This window comes from Leucoraja erinacea, chromosome 6 (genome assembly GCF_028641065.1).
Source record: "Leucoraja erinacea ecotype New England chromosome 6, Leri_hhj_1, whole genome shotgun sequence".
Classification (NCBI taxonomy): Eukaryota; Metazoa; Chordata; class Chondrichthyes; order Rajiformes; family Rajidae; genus Leucoraja; species Leucoraja erinaceus.
The window spans coordinates 82,686,489-82,706,885 of NC_073382.1; the positions used below are offsets into that span (position 1 = coordinate 82,686,489).

At 51.8% G+C, this 20,397-nt stretch overlaps 1 protein-coding gene across 1 annotated transcript in view; it reads right to left on the bottom strand.

Moving 5' to 3' along the window:
- LOC129698353 (protocadherin-16-like) overlaps nt 1-20,397 on the bottom strand; it is a 139,894-nt gene that overhangs the window by 7,394 nt on the left and 112,103 nt on the right. The window contains 8 exon segments of the mRNA XM_055637449.1: nt 387-538; nt 953-1,164; nt 2,095-2,208; nt 5,674-6,534; nt 14,532-14,741; nt 15,242-15,367; nt 16,675-16,914; nt 17,935-18,778. Coding sequence (XP_055493424.1) covers nt 387-538; nt 953-1,164; nt 2,095-2,208; nt 5,674-6,534; nt 14,532-14,741; nt 15,242-15,367; nt 16,675-16,914; nt 17,935-18,778 — 2,759 coding nt within the window.

Here is a 20,397-nt window from a genome sequence, read left to right on the forward strand (position 1 = left end):
TGGCCAGTGTCCAGTGTGGCCAGTGTCCAGTGTGGTCAGTGTCCAGTGTGGTCAGTATGACCAGTGTGGTCAGTGTCCAGTGTGGTCAGTATGTCCAGTGTCCAGTGTGGTCAGTGCCCAGTGTGGCCAGTGTCCAGTGTGGCCAGTGTCCAGTGTGGTCAGTGTCCAGTGTGGTCAGTATGACCAGTGTGGTCAGTGTCCAGTGTGGTCAGTATGACCAGTGTGTTCAGTGTCCAGTGTGGCCAGTGTCCAGTGTGGTCAGTATGTCCAGTGTGGCCAGTGTCCAGTGTGGCCAGTGTCCAGTGTGGTCAGTGCCCGGTGTGGCTAGTGCACCAGGGAGTGTGTTTGGTGCCCACTCTGCCACAGCTGGATAGACCTTCACTCACTGTGTCTTTGGCCAGATCTCCCTGTCCATGATGGCCGCAGTGCTGATGTCTCCGGTCAGCGGGTTGATGTGGAAGAGTTCGCTCTGGGGAGAGGCAGCGATGGAGTAGGTCACCTGACCATTCTGACCCTGGTCCACGTCACTGGCCAACACCTGGGGCAGAGAGAGGGAGACAGGTACAGTTACCCAACCAAGTATAGTCACCTGGACAGGTACAGTCACCTGGACAGATACAGCCAGCCAGACAGGTATGTAATATGCCTGGACAGGTACAGTCATCCAGACAGGTACAGTCACCTGGACAGGTATGGTCACACAGACAGGTACAGCCAGCCAGGCAGACATGTAATCGCCTGGACAGGTAGTCACCCAGAGTGAGAGATAAGTCACGGAGGTATTCAGTTGTATGGTCAGTGTGTTGGGCGGCGTGGGAAAGTTGGGACGAAGGGCCTGTGCGGCCAGTGTTTAGTTTGGCCAGTATGATCACAGCTGGGCTAGCCTGGCCGGTGTGATCATGACTAGGCTAGTGTGGCCACAGCTGGGCTACCTGTATCACAGCTGGGCTACCTGCATGATGGGCGTGCTGTAACCCTGGGCCTCCCAGATGAAGGCCACGTAGTTCTGCTGCTGGAAGAGGGGCAGGTTGTCGTTGATGTCCTGGAGGACCAGCGTGACGGAGGTGAAGACGGCAGACGACGAGGTTTCAGCCATAATGACCAGGCGTCGGCGCGCCCCCTCCTCAAAGTCCAGTCCAGCCGCGCTCTTAATGGAGATGTCGCCTGGAGTAACACACAAGCAACGCCAGAGATGGCAGCAGTCACAGTGGGGATAGACAAGCACTTGGGAAAGCTGAATATAATATAATAATAATATGCTGCCTCATCACTGCCCCTCCCACGGTGCGGCGCTCCCTCACTGCTGATCCTCCCACGGTGCGGCGCTCCCTCACTGCTGATCCTCCCACGGTGCGGCGCTCCCTCACTGCTGATCCTCCCACAGTGCGGCGCTCCCTCACCGCCCCTCCCTCCGTGCCGCCCCACCCACAGGCGCCCAGTGTCTATAGCTGTGTCTCGGTGCCGGGGCCCTGTGGTTAGCCTCGCCTCCTGCTTGCTGTTTACTGTGGGCAGCAGCTGATGGCCTGGAGTCCCAGCGTGTGGCTGCCAAACCCCAGCGGCGGGCTCTGATCCATGCTATGTCTCTGCTGTCGTGACTCACTGCTGCCTGAATGACTGACCCTGGCTGAGATCCAGTCACGGAATGCGCGAGACAGCTCTCCACTGTGAGAAGTGTGAGAGGGTTCTGCTGGGCTGAGGGGTGGGCTCTGCTGGGCTGAGGTGTGGGACTGTCAGCACCCACACGCCAACACTTGTCACACGCAGCGCCACAGCAGAGCAGCAGAGCACGTTCACGTTATTGGAGGGGAATGAAGCCATTTGGCCCAACATGTCTACTCCGACATGGCTGATCGCTGCCACCTAACCCCAATCTCCTGCCTTCCCCCCATAATCCCTGACACCCGCACTAATCAAGAATCTATCTGTCTCTGCCTTAAAAATATCCACTGACTTGGCCTCCACAACCGTCTGTGGCAAAGAATTCCCCAGATTCACCACCCTCTGACTAAAATAGTTCCTCCTCATCTCCTTTCTAAAAGAGCACACTCTACCCTCCCCGCCTGTCCCCACCCTGCTCTCCCCCCCCCCACTCACCGGTGTGGGAGCGGATGGTGAATGTCCCTCGCTCGTTCCCACTGAAGATGCTGTACATGATTCCTTTGTTGGAGCCGTTCGGGTGCTGGGCTTGGACCCGGATCACAGACGTGCCTGAGGTGGGGGGATGGCAAGACCCCAGTTACACTTTGTTCCGTCACACCCCCGATATCACCGTCAACTCCGACACGTCTCTGCCCCTTACCAGGGAGAGATGGCAAGGGCAGCGAGAGAGAGGGGGAGAGAGAGAGGGGGATTGTTGTAGGTCGGGCAATGGGTGTTGTCTACATGGACTTCAGTGAATCATTGACAAGCTCTCTCCCACGGGCTGGACTAAAAGATTAAGTGTCTCCAGAGACATTGGGTAGAAGCCTCTAACCCTTATCTGTAAATGGCTCGATTGTAATCATGTATTGTCTTTCCGCTGACTGGTTAGCACGCAACTAAAGCTTTTCACTGTACCTCGATACACGTGACAATAAACTAAACTGAACTGTAGATTGGATTCCAAGTTGGTTTGATTGGACACAGAAGGCCAGGAGGAGGGCTGTTACGCTGGATGGAGATCTATGATTAGTGGGGTCCGTGAGCATCAGTGCTGGGACCTCTGTTGATCATTATATTTATAAATGACTTGGACGTAAATGTAGGTGGTCTGATCAGTATTTGCAGATGACACAAAATTTAGCAGAGTTGCGGATAGTGAGGAAGGTTGTTAAAGGATACAGCTGTTGATAGATCAGTTACAGATGTTGGCAGAGAAATGGCAGATGCAGTTTAATCTAAGCAAGTGTGAGGTGGAGCAGTTTGGGAGGTCAAATGTAAGGGGTAGGTATATGGTGAATGATACAGAGAGCTCTTGGGCTCCCTGTAAGTGGCGACACAAGTAGATAGATTGGTAAAGTAGGCATATGTTGTCCTGCAGGACCCTGTGTGACAGTCACCTGTAATAAACATGGGTCGGGCTGCGTTTGGAGTATTGCGGGCCGTTCTGGTCGCCCCCATTACAGGAAGGATGTGAAGGCTTTGGAGAGGGGTGCAGAGGAGGTTTACCAGGATATTGCCTGGATTACAGGGCATTAACTACAGGGAGAGGTTGAACAAACTCGGTTTGTTCTTTACTGTTGGGGATCGGACGGAGAATATAAAACTATGGACAGGGAAGACACTCAGAACCTTTTCCCCAGGGTGGAAATGTCCAAGATGTTTTTCAGGTGAGAAGGGGGAATGTTTCAGGAAGATTATGGGGCAATCTATCTAGATTATGATTTTTACCCAGACTGTGGTGGGTGCCTAATACTGCCCATATTCAGCATCGGCACGCCTGCCTTCATTGGGAATTGTGTTAAGTACAAGAGTTGGGACATGAAGCGTCTGGACAAGTTGTTGGCGAGAACACACCTGGAGCACTGTGTACAGTTGGAGAGGGTGCAGGAGAGATTCACCTGGATGTTACCTGGGCTTGAGTTACAGGGAGAGGTTGGATAGGCTGGGACTTTGTCCTTTGGAGCGTAGGGGGCTGAGGGGTGACCTTATTGAGGTGGACAAGATCATGAGGGGCACGGATAAAGTGAACGCTCACAGTCTGTTTCCCAGGGTAGAGGATTCGACAACTAGAGGGCACAAGGAAGGAGGACCATTTAAGAGGGAACTCAGAGTGTAGTCCTATCTGGAATGAGCTGCCAGAGGAAACTATAGAATACAATTATGATTTTTAAAAGATGCAAGTACACATACATGTGCCAATGTGAGTTGGTTCATGCAAACATGTATGTCCATCCTATAAATTGTGTGTCTATTACAGTGTGCATGTGTGTATATACCCGTGTGTGTGTGTACCCGTGTGTGTGTGCGTATGTGTGTTTGTGTGTGTATACCCGTGTGTGGCCCGTGTGTGTGTATGTGTGTGTGTCTGTGTGTGTGTGTGTCTGCGTGTGTGTCTGTGTGTGTGTGCTTGTGTGTGTGCGTGTGTATATGTGTGTGTGTGTGTGTGCGTGCATGTGTGTGGCTGTGTGTGTGTGTGTGCGTATATACCTGTGTGTGGCCCGTGTGTGTGTGTATATGCGTGTGCATGTGTACCTGTGTGTGGCCCATGTGTGTGTGTGTGTGTGTGTGCATATGTACCTGTGTATGTGTGTGTGTGTGTATACCCATGTGTGGCCCGCGTGTGTGTGTGTGTGCGTATGTACCTGTGTGTGTCCATGTGTGTGTGTGTATACCCGTGTGTGTGTGTGTGTGTGCGTGTGTATGCACCTGTGTGTGGCCCGTTTGTGTCTGTCCATGTGTGTGTGTCCTAGATCCGTGTGGTAACATGTCCGGTGTCTGTTACCTGCCGTTGTGTTCTCGGCCAACGCCGTGTGTGTGTGTGCGCGTGCGTGTGTCCGTGTGTTCTGATGCCGTGTTCTCATGTGTGTGTCCACATGTGTGTGTCCTGGGTCTGTGTGTGTCTGTGTCCGGTGTCTGTTACCTGGCACCGTGTTCTCATGTGTGCGTGTGTGTCCATGTGTGTGTGTGTGTTCTGTGTGTGTGTCCATTACCTGGTGCCGTGCGTTGCGTGTTACCTAGTTTCCCATGTTCTCTTGTGTGCATGTGTGTGTGTGTGTTCATGTGTGTGTGTGTGTGTGTGCATGTGTGTTCGTGTTCATGTGTGTTCGTGTGCGTGTTACCTGGTGCTGTGTCCTCATGTGTGTGTGCGCATGTGTTCATGTGAGTGTGTGTTTATGTCCTGGTGCCTTGTTGTCAAGTGTGTGTGTGTATGTGTCCATGTGTGTGTTACCTGGTACCATGTTCTCGTGTGTGTGTGTGTTCGTGTTACCTGTTGCATGTTCTCATGTGTGTATGTGTGTCCGTGTGTGTTACCTGGTACCGTATTCACATGTGTGTGTGTGTGTTTGTGTGTTACCTGGTGCATGTTCTCATGTATGTGCCTGTGTGTGTGTGTGTCTATGTGCGTGTTACCTGGTGCCGTATTCTCCTGTATGTGTCTGTGTGTGTCTGCGTGCATGTTACCTGGTGCCGTGTTGTCATGTGTGTTCATGTGTGTGTTACCTGGTGCCGTGTTCTCATGTGTGTGTGTGTGTGTGTGTGCGAGTGTGTCCGTGTGCAGGTTACCTGGTGCATGTTCTCATGTGCATGTTACCTGGTGCCATGTTCTTATGTGTGTGTGTGTGTGTGTGCAAGTTACCTGGTGCCGTGTTCTCATATGAGTGTGTGTGTGTGTTACGTGTTACCTGGTGTTCCATATGTGTGTGTGTGTGTGTGTTACCTGGTGCCGTGTTTCTCATATGTGTGTGTGTGTGTGTGTGTGTGTGTGTGTGTGCATGTTACCTGGTGCCGTGTTCTCATATGTGTGTATGTGTGCAAGTTACCTGGTGCCGTGTTCTCATATGTGTGTGTGTGTGTGTTACCTGGTGCCGTGTTTCTCATATGTGTGTGTGTGTGTGTGTGTGTGTGTGCGTGTTACCTGGTGCCGTGTTCTCATATGTGTGTGTGCGTGTGCGTGCATGTTACCTGGTGCCGTGTTCTCATATGTGTGTGTGTGTGTGTGTGTGTTCTCATATGTGTGTGTGTGCATGTTACCTGGTGCCGTGTTCTCGGCTACTGCAACGTCGGCGAGGCTTCGGCGGAAGCGAATGCCGAGGTCCGGCTGCTCCCGCAGGTGTATGTTGACCACGCCGGTGGTGGAGCGAGCGGGCGTTCCCTGGTCAGTCGCCACCACCAACAACGTGCGTTCCCTCTGGGTCATGGGGCCGAGCACCGACAAGAGCCGGATCTCCCCGGTGAAGGAGTTGATGCTGAAGCCCGCCACCACCTTGGCAAAGCGGTAAAAGATGGAGGCGTTGGCTCCAAAGTCCTTGTCCTCGGCCTTCATGGTGGCCACTACCTGGTGGACAGGTGTGTGTTTGGAGATATTGACCACCAGCGGGTCAACAAGGAAGTGTGGAGAGTTGTCGTTGACGTCCTTCACGATGACCTCTAGCCTGGTGGTGGAGCTGCGGGGGTCAGAGGGTGCCGAGTCCACCGCTCGCACCAGGAACGTGTAGATGTCTTCCTTCTCCCGGTCTAGGGGCTGGGCTGTGGTCACTCTGCCCACCGTGTCCACACTGAACATGCCCAGCGAGTCGCTGCTCAGGTAGTAGAACACCTGCCCATTAGACCCCGCGTCCCTGTCCACAGCAGACACCTGCAACACCAGAGTGCCCACCACACTGTCCTCTCCCACCTCCGCCATGTAGCTGGGCTCCGGGAATGTGGGTGAGTTATCGTTCATGTCCAACACGTGGATAAAGACAGACACTGAGCTGCTGTGTTGTGGCTCACCCTGATCCCACGCTGCGATGGTCAAGGTGTAGAGGACAGTGGCCTCCCTGTCCAGACCAGCAGTTGTGGACAATATCCCACTGTCTCTGTCGATGCTGAAGTGGCCATGGTCATCACCCCCTGCAATGGGACAACCAGTCAACTATCAAAGTCCACCTTCACTGGAGATTAAACAACACCGTTTGAAATCCTCACCCCTCATTCAGTTTAGTTTATTGTCACGTGTAGCGAGGTGCAGAGAAAAGCTTTTGTTGCGTGCTATCCAGTCAGCAGAAAGACCAGACATGATTATAACCGAGTCATTGGCAATGTACAATTACATGATAAGGGAATAACGTTGATGCGAGGTAAAGCCAGCAAAATCAGATCAAAGATAGACCGAGGGTCACCAATGAGGGACTCCGCCCACAAGATGATGGACCCGCAGAGGACCCATTCTTGATTGGAGCGGGTGTGGGAGATGTGGGATGGGGCAGGGGAATGGGATTGGGGAGCAGAGATCAGCCACGATTGAAAGGCGGAGTAGACTCGATGGGCCGAGTGGCCTAGTTCTACTCCTATTACTTGTGAATGTGAACTTAAGATCCACAAACTTCCAACAAAGTCAATCACCGTCTTATGTCAAATTCCCATCTCTCCACTTTCATTATCCTGAAACTGCTTCCTGGGTTCTTGCACGGAGTGAAACATCTCCTCAGTATCCACCCAAACCTCTTCACAATCCTCTATGTTTCAGTAAGATTACCTCAGATACATAGCACAGCACAGCACTGGGACAGGCACTTTGGCCCACAATGTCCGTGTCGAATATATGGCAAGTTAAACTAATCTCTGCCTGGACGTGATCTGTATCCCTCCATTCCCTGCATATCCATGTGCCTATCCAAAAGCCTGAACACCACTATCGTATCTGCCTCCACCCCCACCCCTGGCAGCGCGTTCCAGGCACCCACCACCCTCTGTATAAAACACTTGCCCCGCACATCTCCTTTAAACTTTGCCCCCCTCACCTTAAAGTTGTGCCCTCTAGTCTGTGACATCCCCACCCTGGGGACAAGGCTGTGACTGTCTACCCTATCTACGCCTCTCATTATTTTATACACTTCTATCAGATCTCCCCTCAACCTCTGACGTTCCAGAGACAACAATCCCAGTCTGTCCACCCTCTCCCTGTAGCTGAAACCCTCTAATCCCGGCATCGTTCTGGTAAACCTCCTCCGCGCCGTCTCCAAAGCCCCCACTTCCTCCCTGTGATGGGGGCGACCAGAACTGCCCGCAATACTCCAGATGCAGCCCGACCCAAGTCCGATAAAGCTGCATGGTGACTTCCTGAGTCTTGTACTCACTGCTCCACATAGGATGGCCAGGGTAACGTATGCCTTTCTTACCAACCTATCCACTTGACCGTGACTCTGTGACTCTGTGATCTGTAAGGCCGTTTGCCTGCCTTTGACAAGAACTGCTCAACAAATAAAAAACCTAAAGATGGAAACAGGACTTAAACCTGGCTCGGAGGACGTGGAATGGATTAGAGTTACGTTTGTGATTGGAGCTTGTAAGATGGCGTTCCGCTGAGCTCAGTCGCCTCCTCAAAAGGCATCCAACATCATCAAAGACCCACACCTTCCTGGCCACACACCCATCTCTACGTTGCCATCGGGAATAAGGTACAGGAGCCTGAAATCTACAACATCCAGGTTCAGGAACAGCTCCTTCAGGCTATCAAACACGACATCAAACAAACTCTGAACAATAACAGTCTATTGCACTTTATCTGTTTATTTATTGTGTATATATATGGTCTATGGTATATAGACACACTGAACTTTTATCTCGATTCTGTATTATGTTTACATGTTCTGTTTCATCTGGGGCACATGACGATAAACTCTCTTGACTTGACTTGTTCTCATGTTCTGTGTGATGGGATGTGTATCACTGATCCAGACCCAAGGCAAGGGGAGTCTGCAGATGACAGCAGGGTTCATGGTGAAGAGACAAGACGTAGTTCATCACTTCATCTTGTTGAGGCAGAATAAGGCCATTCGGCCCATCAAGTCTACTCCACAATTCAATCATGGCTGATCTATCTCTCCCTCTCAACCCCATTCTCCTGCCTTCTCCCCACAACCCAACACCCTTAGTTGATCAATCTCGTCATGGCGGGAGGGGGTGGGGGGGGAGGTGGCAAATGGAATTTAATCCCCAGCTACAGTATGTAGCAAGGCAAGACAATAGACTATAGGTGCAGGAGTAGGCCATTCGGCCCTTCGAGCCAGCACCGCCATTCAATGTGATCATGGCTGATCATTCTACAATCGATACCTTGTTCCTGCCGTCTCCCCATACCTCCTGACTCCGCTATTTTTAAGAGCTCTTGAAAGCATCCAGAGAATTGGCCTCCACTGCCTTCTGGGGCAGAGAATTCCACAGATTCACAACTCTCTGAGTGAAAAAGTTGTTCCGGTCTAAATGGCTGACCCCTTATTTTTAAACTGTGGTTCCTGGTTCTGCACTCCACCAATATCGGGAACATGTTTCCTGCCTCTAGCGTATACAAACCCTTAATAATCTTATTTGTTTCAATAAGATCCCCTCTCATCCGTCTAAATTCAGTGTATACAAGCCCAGCATCTCCATTCTCTCAGCATATGACAGTCCCGCCATCCCGGGAATTAACCTGGTGAACCTACGCTGCATTCCCTCAATAGCAAGAATGTCCTTCCTCAAATTAGGGGACCACAAAACTCCAGGTGTGGTCTCACTAGGGGTCTGTACAACTGCGGAAGAACCTTTTTGCTCCTATACTCAACTCCTCTTGTTTGTTATGAAGGCCAACATGTCATTCGCTTTCTTCACTGCCTGCTGTACCTGCATGCTTACTTTCATTGACTGATGAACAAGGACTCCCAGATCCACATTAAACTGCATCTGCCATGCATCTGCCCACTCACCCAACCTGTTCAAGTCACCCTGCATTCTCATAGCATTCTCCTCACAGTTCGCACTGCCACCCAGTTTGTGTCGCTTCATGTGCGGTAATGGGAGAATGAGCACACTGTGGATGGGCAGAGTGGCCTGAGGGTTTGCCGGGAGGTGATAAAGGGATGTTTCTTCTTTATTAGGGAATATCGGACTAGAGAGGTTGTACACAACATGAGCCGTTCTGCTCGCCACGGCTGCAGTGATGTGATCACAGTACAGTCGGCCAAGGCAGTATTTACAAAGATGTTGCCAGATAAGAATATTTTAGTTGTGAGGAACATTTAGTTGTTTACTGTTGAACGGAGGCGGCGGCGGGAACACAGGAGCCTGTTTATTTGTATGATTTCTGCAAATATTTCACTGAAGCCATAAACATTGGGAGCAGATCTGATGAAGTTATAGGATGGGAGAAAAAAGATGAGACTAGCTGGAGGAACAGAGGGTCAGGCAGCATCTATCGAGGGTAGACAAAAATGCTGGAGAAACTCAGCGGGCGCAGCAGCATCTATGGAGCGAAGGAAATAGGCAACGTTTCGGGCCGAAACCCTTCTTCAGACCCAAAACGTTGCCTATTTCCTTCGCTCCATAGATGCTGCTGCACCCGCTGAGTTTCTCCAGCATTTTTGTGTACCTTCAATTTTCCAGCATCTGCAGTTGCTTCTTAAGCATCTATCGAGGGTCAGGCAGTATCTATAGAGGGCCAGAGGGTCAGGCAGCATCTATAGAGGGTTAGGCAGTATCTATAGAGGGAATGGGAAGTTCACATTTCAGGTTGAGATGAAGGGACTAGACCAGGAATGTTTTCTACCCACCCACCTCTCCCCAAACGCTGCCTGACTCGCTGAGTTCCTCCAGCTGCTTGTCTTTTGCTGTAGACTCCAGCGACTGCAGTGTCTGTGCCCGTATAAGATGAGATGTTTACAGTGGTTGCCACGGCAACCGGGCTGTGGAGATTCTGGCGTGGACAAGAGAGATATTGAAGGGGATTCAGGGTAAATGTCTTGTGCAGGGACCTGGGGTAAAGATCAGTTGAGGGGCGGCACGGTGGCGCAGCGGTAGAGTTGCTGCTTTACAGCGCTCACAGCGGCAGAGACCCGGGTTCGATCCCAACTAGGGTTGCTGTCTGTACGGAGTTTGTACGTTCTCCCCGTGACCTGAAGGTTTACAGTACACAAGGGGGGTAACTCAGCCCCTCGTGTGAGCTGGTTGGAGAAGAACCATTCCTCCCTCCTGCCCCCCTCCCCCCTCCCCCTCTCTGGAACATCCCAGGTCCCAGGTCCTGGTCCTCTTTGATCTTCAGTCCCCTCCCTGCTCTTCAGATGGTGAGTTCCAGATCTCTAACAAGTCTTCACCTCCCCACCACAGGTCCCTGGACCAGGAGAAGTGAACCTTACACTACGCCACGTGTCCTTGCCTCCCTGGTGGAACGGATCATTCTCACCAGACTGGCTGATGGCTCCTGAAACGCAGCCAACACTTCCAGGAACTTGCCTCCATCCATCTTCATCTTCCAGTTCCTCACCCACCTCCCCCTCTTCTCGACCCGACCTTGGCAGTTTCTCTCCAGGAGACGTCTGTAAGCTGCTCCCTCTGTACCCCATCTCCATTCAACTGCTCCCCAACCTGAACCTCATCCTAAACATGCATGTGTTTATAAAGGCCGTGTTTCGAGGAGACTCGTCCCCTTCCACTCTAGCTTCAGTTTACACTCACACTCTCCCCACGCGCTCTCTTTAAGGCTTTGTTTGGCTTGGTTTTCACCCCTGCTCACATTGCACAAGCTCTCCCTTCTCTCTGTGTTCGTGTCCCGTGGATTGAAACAAATACTGTTCTTCAACCAGCACACGCTGGAGGCCGAACAACCTCAATCTGTGCTGTAAATCGTCCATGATTCTGTGATATGGATATTAAATATACTGGATTTAAGAATTTCTCCAATTCAGGCAACATCTTGGTGAATCTATACTCATTCCAGCGTAACCACCTCCTCCCAATAAAGTGGACAAGCGATGGTTTAGTGAAGTGGCAACATAACATAATGTTTATATCCCGTGCCCACATCTATAATGATCAGCCGCATGTACAGTCTTTACCGCTCAGTCCACCCATGTTGCAACATGCAGGGAACTCTGATGCTGAATCCCAAGATCTCTATGTTCATCAGCATTACCTCGCGCCCTGCATTCGCCTAGCCTCACCCCCATCCGACTTACCAAAATGCACCATCTCACGTGAGCTGGGATTGAATTCCATCGGCCAAAACTCTGCGCAACTTTCCATCTGACCTGCCGCCTTCCTCAGCTCCCCATCCACGATACCAACTTGCACGTCACCCATCAACTTGCATGTCACCCACAAACGTTCTGATTAAGTCGAGTGCATCGTCACGTTATTTCACCAGCACCGATCAATCGATACCGTTATCCCAACCAAGCTCATCTGCAAACGCGTGGAACTAGGAGTCTGCAACTGGATCCACAACCTCGTAACCAACAGACCACAACCAGTGAGGACAGGAGACTCCAGTACACTCTGGAGTTTAGAAGGATGAGAGGGAATCTTATTGAAACATGTAAGATTGCTAAGGGTTTGGACACGCTAGAGGCTGGAAACATGTTCTCGATGTTGGGGGAGTCCAGAACCAGGGGCCACAGTTTCAGAATAAGGAGCAAGCTATTTAGAACGGAGATGAGGAAACACTTTTTCTCACAGAGAGTGGTGAGTCTGTGGAATTCTTTGCCTGCGGTGGAGGTCAGTTCTCTGGATACTTTCAAGAGAGCTAGATAGGGCTCTTAAACATCGCGTAGTCAGGGGATATGGGGAGAAGGCAGGAATGGGGTACTGATTGGGGATGATCAGACATGATCACATTGAATGGTGGTGCTGGCTGGAAGGGCCGAATGGCCTACTCCTGCCCCTATTGTCTATTGAGACGTCATCTTCTATGATAATCCGCCACACTGGAGAATAGTTCTCAGCCCCGTTCTATATTCCTCCTCATTCATGTCAATAACCAATCCAACAATCTACAAGTTGACAGAAGACACCACATCGCGGGCCAGACATCAAATAGTAACGACGGTGTACAGGGAGGGGCTTGAGAAAATCGTGACCCGGTGCCAAGCCAACCAGCTTAGGAAGGGGATGAGGTGAAATTTCTTCAGACGGTGGTGAATCTGTGGAATTCTTTGCCACAGACGGCTGTGGAGGCCAAGTCAATGGATAATATTAAGGCAGAGATAGATAAATTCTTGATTTTTATGGGTGTCAGAGGTTATGGGGATAAGGCAGGAGAATGGGGTTAGGAGGAGAGAGACCCATGATTGAATGGTGGAGTGGACTCGATGGGCCAAATGGCCTAATTCTACTCCTATCACCTATGACCTTATGATTTAGGGGTAACATGAGGGGGAACCTCCTTACTCAGAGAGTGGTAGCGGTGTGGAATGAGCTTCCATTGGAAGTGGTGGAGGCAGGTTCGTTGGTATAATTTAAAAATAAATTGGATAGGCATATGGATGAGAAGGGAATGGAGGGTTATGGTATGAGCGCAGGCAGATGGGACTAAGGGAAAAAAAGTTGTGTCGGCACGGACTTGTAGGGCCGAGATGGCCTGTTTCCGTGCTGTAATAGTTATATGGTTATATGGTTATATGGTTATATGGTTATGACCTTACGACATAGAAACATAGAAAATAGGTGCAGGAGTTCGTCATTCGGCCATTGAAGCCAGCACCACCATTCAAAGTGATCATGGCTGATCACCCAGAATCAGTACTTCGTTCCTGCTTTCTCCCCATATCCATTGATTCTGTAATCTAACTATCTTTCAATGTCAGCAAGACAAAGGAGATGGAGATCGACATCAGGAAGTGAAGTGGTCACACACACCGTGGTACACACACACCGTGGTCTATACACACTGTGGTCATGATATGCACACACACCGTGGTCTACATTGATGGCACCAAAGTCTAGATGGTTGAAAGCTTCAAGTTCTTATAAATATTGATTATAATCATGTATAGTCTTTTGACTGACTAGACAGCACGCAACAAAAAGCTTTTCACTGTTCCTGGGTACACGTGACAATAAACAAATAAATTAGCACATACAACCCACACACAGCCCACACATACAACCCACACCCACACGTCCTGTACACCCACACGCCATGCTGGACTCTGTCCACACATTATCCTGTACACAGTCCTCAAGTTATCCTGTACACATGGTCCTCACATTATCCTGTACACACACACACGTTATCCTGTACACACACACACACACACACGTTATCCTGTACACTAACACGTTATCGTGTACACACACACACATTATCCTGTACACGCACACACATTATCTTGTACACGCACACACACGTTATCCTGTACACACACACACACGTTATCCTGTACACACACGTTATCCTGTGCACACACACACACACGTTATCCTGTACACACACACACACGTTATCCTGTACACACACGCACACACACGCGTTATCCTGTACACACACACACACGTTATCCTGTACACACACCTCACGTTATCCTGTACACACACCACATGTTATCCTGTACACACGCACACGTTATCCTGTACACTAACACGTTATCGTGTACATACACACACGTTATCCTGTACACACACGTTATCCTGTACACGCACACACACGTTATCTTGTACACGCACACACACGTTATCCTGTACACACACACACACGTTATCCTGTACACACAGTCCACACATTATCCTGTACACACACACACATGTTATCCTGTGCACGGTCCTCACGTTATCCTGTACATACACACACGTTATCCTGTACACATACACACACACGTTATCCTGTACACACACACGTTATCCTGTACACGCACACACACGTTATCCTGTACACACACACGTTATCTTGTACACACACACACACGTTATCCTGTACACACAGTCCACCCGTTATCGTGTACACACACACACACGTTACCCTGTACATACAGTCCACACGTTATCGTGTACACACACACACACGTTATCCTGTACACACACACACGTTATCCTGTACATACAGTCCACACGTTATCGTGTACACACACACACACCACGCTGACTCTGTCACATTTGCTCACCAACGATCCCATATTCCACACGGCCATTTTCACCGGAATCTTTGTCCGTGGCCTTGACTGTGAACAGGATCACCCGAGGCTGGTTTTCTGGGACCTGGAGTTGATAAACCTCCTTGTCAAACTGCGGCACATTGTCATTCTCATCCTCGATCCTGATGCAAACTGTCGCCGTGGCAACGTTAGGGGGAATTCCACCGTCTTGAGCGTAAACTGTAAAATAAAGGTGTCGACAAGAAGCTGGAGGAGCGGGTGAGCGAGTCAGAGAGAGGGAGAGAAAGAGAGAGGAAGAGAGAGAGAGAGGGAGAGGGAAATGGAGAGGGAGAGGGAGAGGGAGAGGGAGAAGGAAAGATGGAAGAGAAAGAGAGAAAATGGTAGAGGGTTAATGAGGGTGAAAGGATGGGGAAGGGGAAGGTAAAGTGACAGCAGGAAAGGTGGTAATGAGAGGGGGAGGGGAGAAAGGAGGGAGAGAGAAAAGGTGGGAGAAGGGGAGAGAGATTGAGAAAGGGTAGAGGGAGAGAAACAGAGTAGAAAGAAAGATGGAATGAGGAGATAGAGAGATGGGGAAGGGGGAGAGAGAGTGGCAGAGAAGAAGAGAGAGAGCGAGTGAGGGGGGAGGAGAAAGAGAGAGGAGAGTGGGAGGGGGAGAGGGGGCTGCGAGCTGCCTGACCAGGGATGATGCACGGTGATGCACAGGTGTGCGGAGGTCCTACCTGTGAGCAGGTGGATGGACTGCAGCTCTCTGTCCAGGGCACCTCTGCTGCTGATCATCCCCGACACCGGGTCAATGGAGAAGCTGTCGTCCTGCACGGCCCCATACGTGACCAGCCCGTTGGAACCTTAACACAGATGACAGGTGTGGACTCAGCCCAGGTCCCATCACCGCACACGTGAACAGCATGCGATCCATGTGCTGCATCACGCGGAACACGCCACTTTATTCAGTCGCGCATGTGCCAGCATTTATTACCCACCGCTTGTGACCTCTGACCTGATGCGCAGGGGTAAGGGTCAGCGTGGCCTGGAGTGAGCAGCAGGAATGACTGCTGAAGGCCGGACCTCCCTGAAGCCACCAGGCACTAGGAAGTCCAGGCCTCGACACGGCGCTCTCTCTCCAAACCGGAGAACTTGGATGAAATCTTTAAAATCACTGGAATGTAATTCCCTGACCCTGAGAATACCGGTCTGTCCGGCCCGACAGGCAAATGTCGCCACCACCCAGGGAAGTACAGTGGTCAGTTACAGCACGGAAACAGGCCCTTCGGCCCACCGAGTCCGCACTGTCCAGTGATTCCCGCACACTAACACTATCCGACACACACTCGGGACAATTTATACATTTATACCAAGCCAATTAACCTACAAACCTGGACGTCTTTGTAGTGTGGGAGGAAGCCCTCGCGGTCACGGGGAGAACGTGCAAACTCCGTACAGGCAGCACCCGTAGTCGGGATCGAACCCGGGTCTCCGGCGCTGCAAACGCTGTAAGGCAGCAACTCTATTGCTGCGCCACTGTGACTATTACAGAGTGGTCAGTGTAGTTAAGGAGTGTGTTAAGCAGTGTGTTCGCACTGTGAGTCAGCAGCTTTGCTGTTACCAGGGAGTGCTGTCACTGGGCCAGTGGCCTCTGTGTTGTGAGGGGGCGTTGTCACTGGGCCAGTGGTTACCAGGGAGCGCTGTGTTACCAGGGGCGCTGTCACTGGGGTGCGTTGTGGGCCAGTAGCTCTGTGTTGTGAGGAGCGTTGGGCCAGTGGGTGTTGTGAGGGAGCAGTGGCCTCTGTGTTGTGAGGGAGCGTTGTCACTGGGCCAGTTGCTTCTGTGTTGTGAGGGAGCGTTGTCACTGGGCCAGTGGCCTCTGTGTTGTGAGGGAGCGTTGTCACTGGGCCAGTGGCCTCTGTGTTGTGAGGGAGCGTTGTCACTGGGCCAGTGCCTCTGTGTTGTGAGGGGAGCGCTGTCACTGGGCCAGTGGCCTCTGTGTTGTGAGGGAGCGTTGTCACTGGGCCAGTAGCCTCTGTGTTACCAGGGAGCGTTGTCACTGGGCCAGTGGTTCTGGGTTACCAGGGAGCGTTGTCACTGGGCCAGTGGCCTCTGTGTTACCAGGGAGCATTGTCACTGGGCCAGTAGCCTCTGTGTTGTGAGGTGTTACCTTCATCTCTGTCGATCGCTTGCAGCTGAAGAACAGGACTGCCCGGGGACTGGTTCTCCGTGACCCCCACGTCGTATGTTGTCTGGTCAAAGGTGGGGATCTGGTCGTTGACATCGATGACCTGGACCTGCAGAGACTGGCTGGTTTTGCGGCTGGGCACTCCGTGATCAGACACCTCCACAGTGAGATTGAACTGGTTCTGCTCCTCACAATCCAGAATGTCAAGGGTGGTCAGCGCCCCTGGAACCAAACATACCCAGCAGTCAGTACTGACCCATGATGGATGGGGCATTGCCCGACTCACTGGACAGGTCAGGGGAAGGGGGCAAGACAGACGGTGAGATGTTGGGGTAATCATAGAACACTGGACAGTACAGTACAGGAACAGGCCCTTCGGCCCACTGTGTCTGTGTTGACAATACTGCCATTGTAAACAAATCTCCACAGCCTGCACACGATCCACATCCCACTATCGTATCTGCCTTGCGCTAACCCTAATCCTAACCCACCACCAACCCCGGCAGCACGTTCCAGGCACCCACCACCCTCTGTGTAAAAATATGTCTTGTCAATCCCTTTTCCATTTTCCCCTCTGTACATAAACCTCTGCCCGCTAGTCTTTGACAGTTCCACCTTGGAGAGAAGGTTGTGACTGTCGACCTTATCTGTGCTTCCCATCAATTTATAAACTTCTATCAGGTCTCCACTCAACCTCCGACGTTCAAGAGAAAACAATCCAAGTTTGTCCAACCTCACCTTATGTAGAAAATGCAATTTCGTTCAAACCAAGCTGTTTCAATGACAATAAAAGTCTATTAAACTCCATTTGGCATTTCTTTGAAGAAGAAACATCACCTACCCATGTTCCCCACAGATGCTGCCTGACCCGCTGAGTTACTCCAGCACTCTGTGAAAAGTCACCTCTCCATGTTCCCCACAGATGCTGCCTGACCCGCTGAGTTACTCCAGCACTCTGAAAAGTCACCTATCCATGTTCTCCACAGATGCTGCCTGACCCGTTCAGTTACTCCAGCACTCTGTGTCCTTCTCTGCCATTGCTCTGACCGATATCGCTCTCTGTAGTTTGCTGGCCTTCCTCACAGTGCACAACTGCACCATTTTTAATGCCGTTTGCTAACGTGCGCCTCAACCCTCTACATCTACGTCCGAGTGGTTTCTGTCTGTCACGGGTAGCCGTGGCCGCAGCAGAGGCTGGAGTGGACGGGATGAAAAAGATACCTGATCTAGGCGCTTCCTCACCTGTGTCTGGGTTGAGGTGGAAGTGTGAGTGTCCGCGACCGGACGTGATGCGGTAGGTGACCCGGCCGTTCTCTCCCAGGTCGGCGTCCTGAGCGACCAGATGACCGATGACCGATCCCGCCGGCTGGTTCTCCAGGACGCTGACCGTGGGCGGCGACAGGAACTGGGGGCTGTTGTCGTTCTCGTCGGTCACAAAGACGCGGACAGTGGCCGCCGATGACTTGCGCTGGCTGGCGTTGAGGGCCTGGTCGGTAGCCTGCACCACCAACAGCAACGTGGCAGTGGTCTCCCGGTCAATGGTGTCGGCCGCAGCCAGCACCCCAGTGACGGGGTGGAGCTGGAGCTGGGGGTCTGGGGGAGATTGGGTCAGCAAGGTGTAACGCACCTCACTGTTGGGACCACTCCCATCCTGGTCCAGGGCATGGAAGCTGTAGATGGAGGATCCGGTTGGCACGTTCTCATTGATGACGATGGTGATGGGGTCTTCGGGGAAGAGGGGTGGGTGCTCGTTGGAGTCCTGGATGTTGATGTCCAGCAGGATGATGGAGCGGTGTGGCAGGCCGCTGCGGACACTGTCCACGGCCACCTCCAGCTGGTAGTGGGACCCAGACTCATAGTCCAGTTGTTGGGCCACATACACCTCCCCCCCCAGCCTGTCCACCAGGAAGCGGCCGTCTCGATCCGTGCCCCCCACCACCGTGTACGTCACCTCTCCGTCCGCAGCTGATGACCGCTGGCCCGAGGCCACTGACCCGATGACCGAACCGGGGGCCGTTCCCTCGGTGGACCAGAAGGTGATGGAACTGCTGTCCAGCTGTGGCACTTTACCTGGGGAGGCCAGCACCTGGAGGGTTCAACAGGGTTAAAGCAAGGGTGGAACACAGGGTTAAAGAGAGCGTTACACAAAGAATTAAAGGGTTAAACGTTAAATACTGGGAACAATGGGTTAAACAAAGCCTATTTAACCTTGGAACGATCGGCAAGTCAATTTAACTTCCCCCTCCCCCCCGCCACTGGCCTCCCCCCCTCCCCACTATATCCCCCCCAATGACCTGCCCAGGTTCTCTCAACACACACCCTTCCTTTCCATTCCCCCCCCCCCCACCCAGTCCCTTCCCTCTCCACCTTCTCATCACCCTCCCCAACCTCCCCCTTCCAAATTCACCAATCATCCCCTCCCCCACCCCCCCCATTCCCCATTTCACTCTCCCCCTTTCACCCCCATCCCCCCCTCCCCCGTTTCCCCCCCCCCCCCCCCCATTTCACTCCATTTCCCCCCATTCCCCCATTCCCCCCCTCCCCCATTCCCCCCATTCCCCCCCTCCCCCCTTCGTTGCCAGAGCAATGTTCCAGCGAGATCGACCACTGAGGCTGTGGGTAAAACTGTGGGCAAGAACACCTCTTCTTTCTTTCCATAGGTGCTGCCTCATCCGCTGAGTTCCTCCAGCCTTTTTGTCTACCGTAAGAACAGGCCAATCACTTCGATGGCATGGACATCAGTCAAACAGTCAGCGGGGGTTGGGCTGGGGAAGCATGTCGACAACGAGCAGAGGTTGTAGCCGTGAGTGGTTTAACGTTGCCAGTGTTGACTGGGATTTCCTTCGTGTAAGGGGCCCTGTGATGGGGTGTCCAGGAAGGATTTTAAAGGCAGTTAGTCAAGTTTTACTGGGGACGGAGCAGAGCTTCACGGAGTGAGGTGGGAGGCTATTGGAAGTGTTTGTTCCTGGTGGAAGCCCTTGGGAACAGTGACCACAGAGCGCTGAGCTTCAAGGTAGTCTTGCAGAAGGATCAGATGTCAGCTGAAGTTCAGGACTCAGACGGGGGGGGTGGGGGGGGGGAGTGACTGTACAAGTCGAGCAGGGGAGCTTTCCACACAGAACAACAGATGATAGTTGGGAGCAAAATAGTTTTCATGTCTGCGTGAGGCTGAGAAGCAAAGAAAACCCTGGTTAACAAAGCAAAGTGAGCCTTTCATCCGGAAAATAAATGGAGCATATCTTCTCCACCCACAGGCAAGGTGTCCATGGAGCAGGGACTGTAGGGCATGGAGCAGAGCACGTCCAGCAGCTAATGTTGTTCCTTGGTTTAAGAAGGGAAGTCGAGAGAATCCGGGGGAATTATAGACCAGCGAGTCTCATGTCAGTGGTTGAGAAACTACTAGAGAGGATTGTTCGGGGGAGGATTCACTCCCATTTGGAAGAGAATGGGTTAATTACAGCCAGTCAACATGGCTTTGTCCACGGCAGGTCATGTCTCTCTAACTTGGTCACGGTGACAGAGGGTGATCGATGAGGGTGGGCGGTGGATGTGGTCTACGTTATAAATAAAGTCCCCATGTTAGGCTGACCCAGAAGATTAAGATGCACAGGATTAACAGTGACTTCATCTTATGGATTCAGAACGGCCTTACTGATAGAAGGCAGAGATGGAAGGACAATATTCAGGCTGGAGGTGTGTGACCAG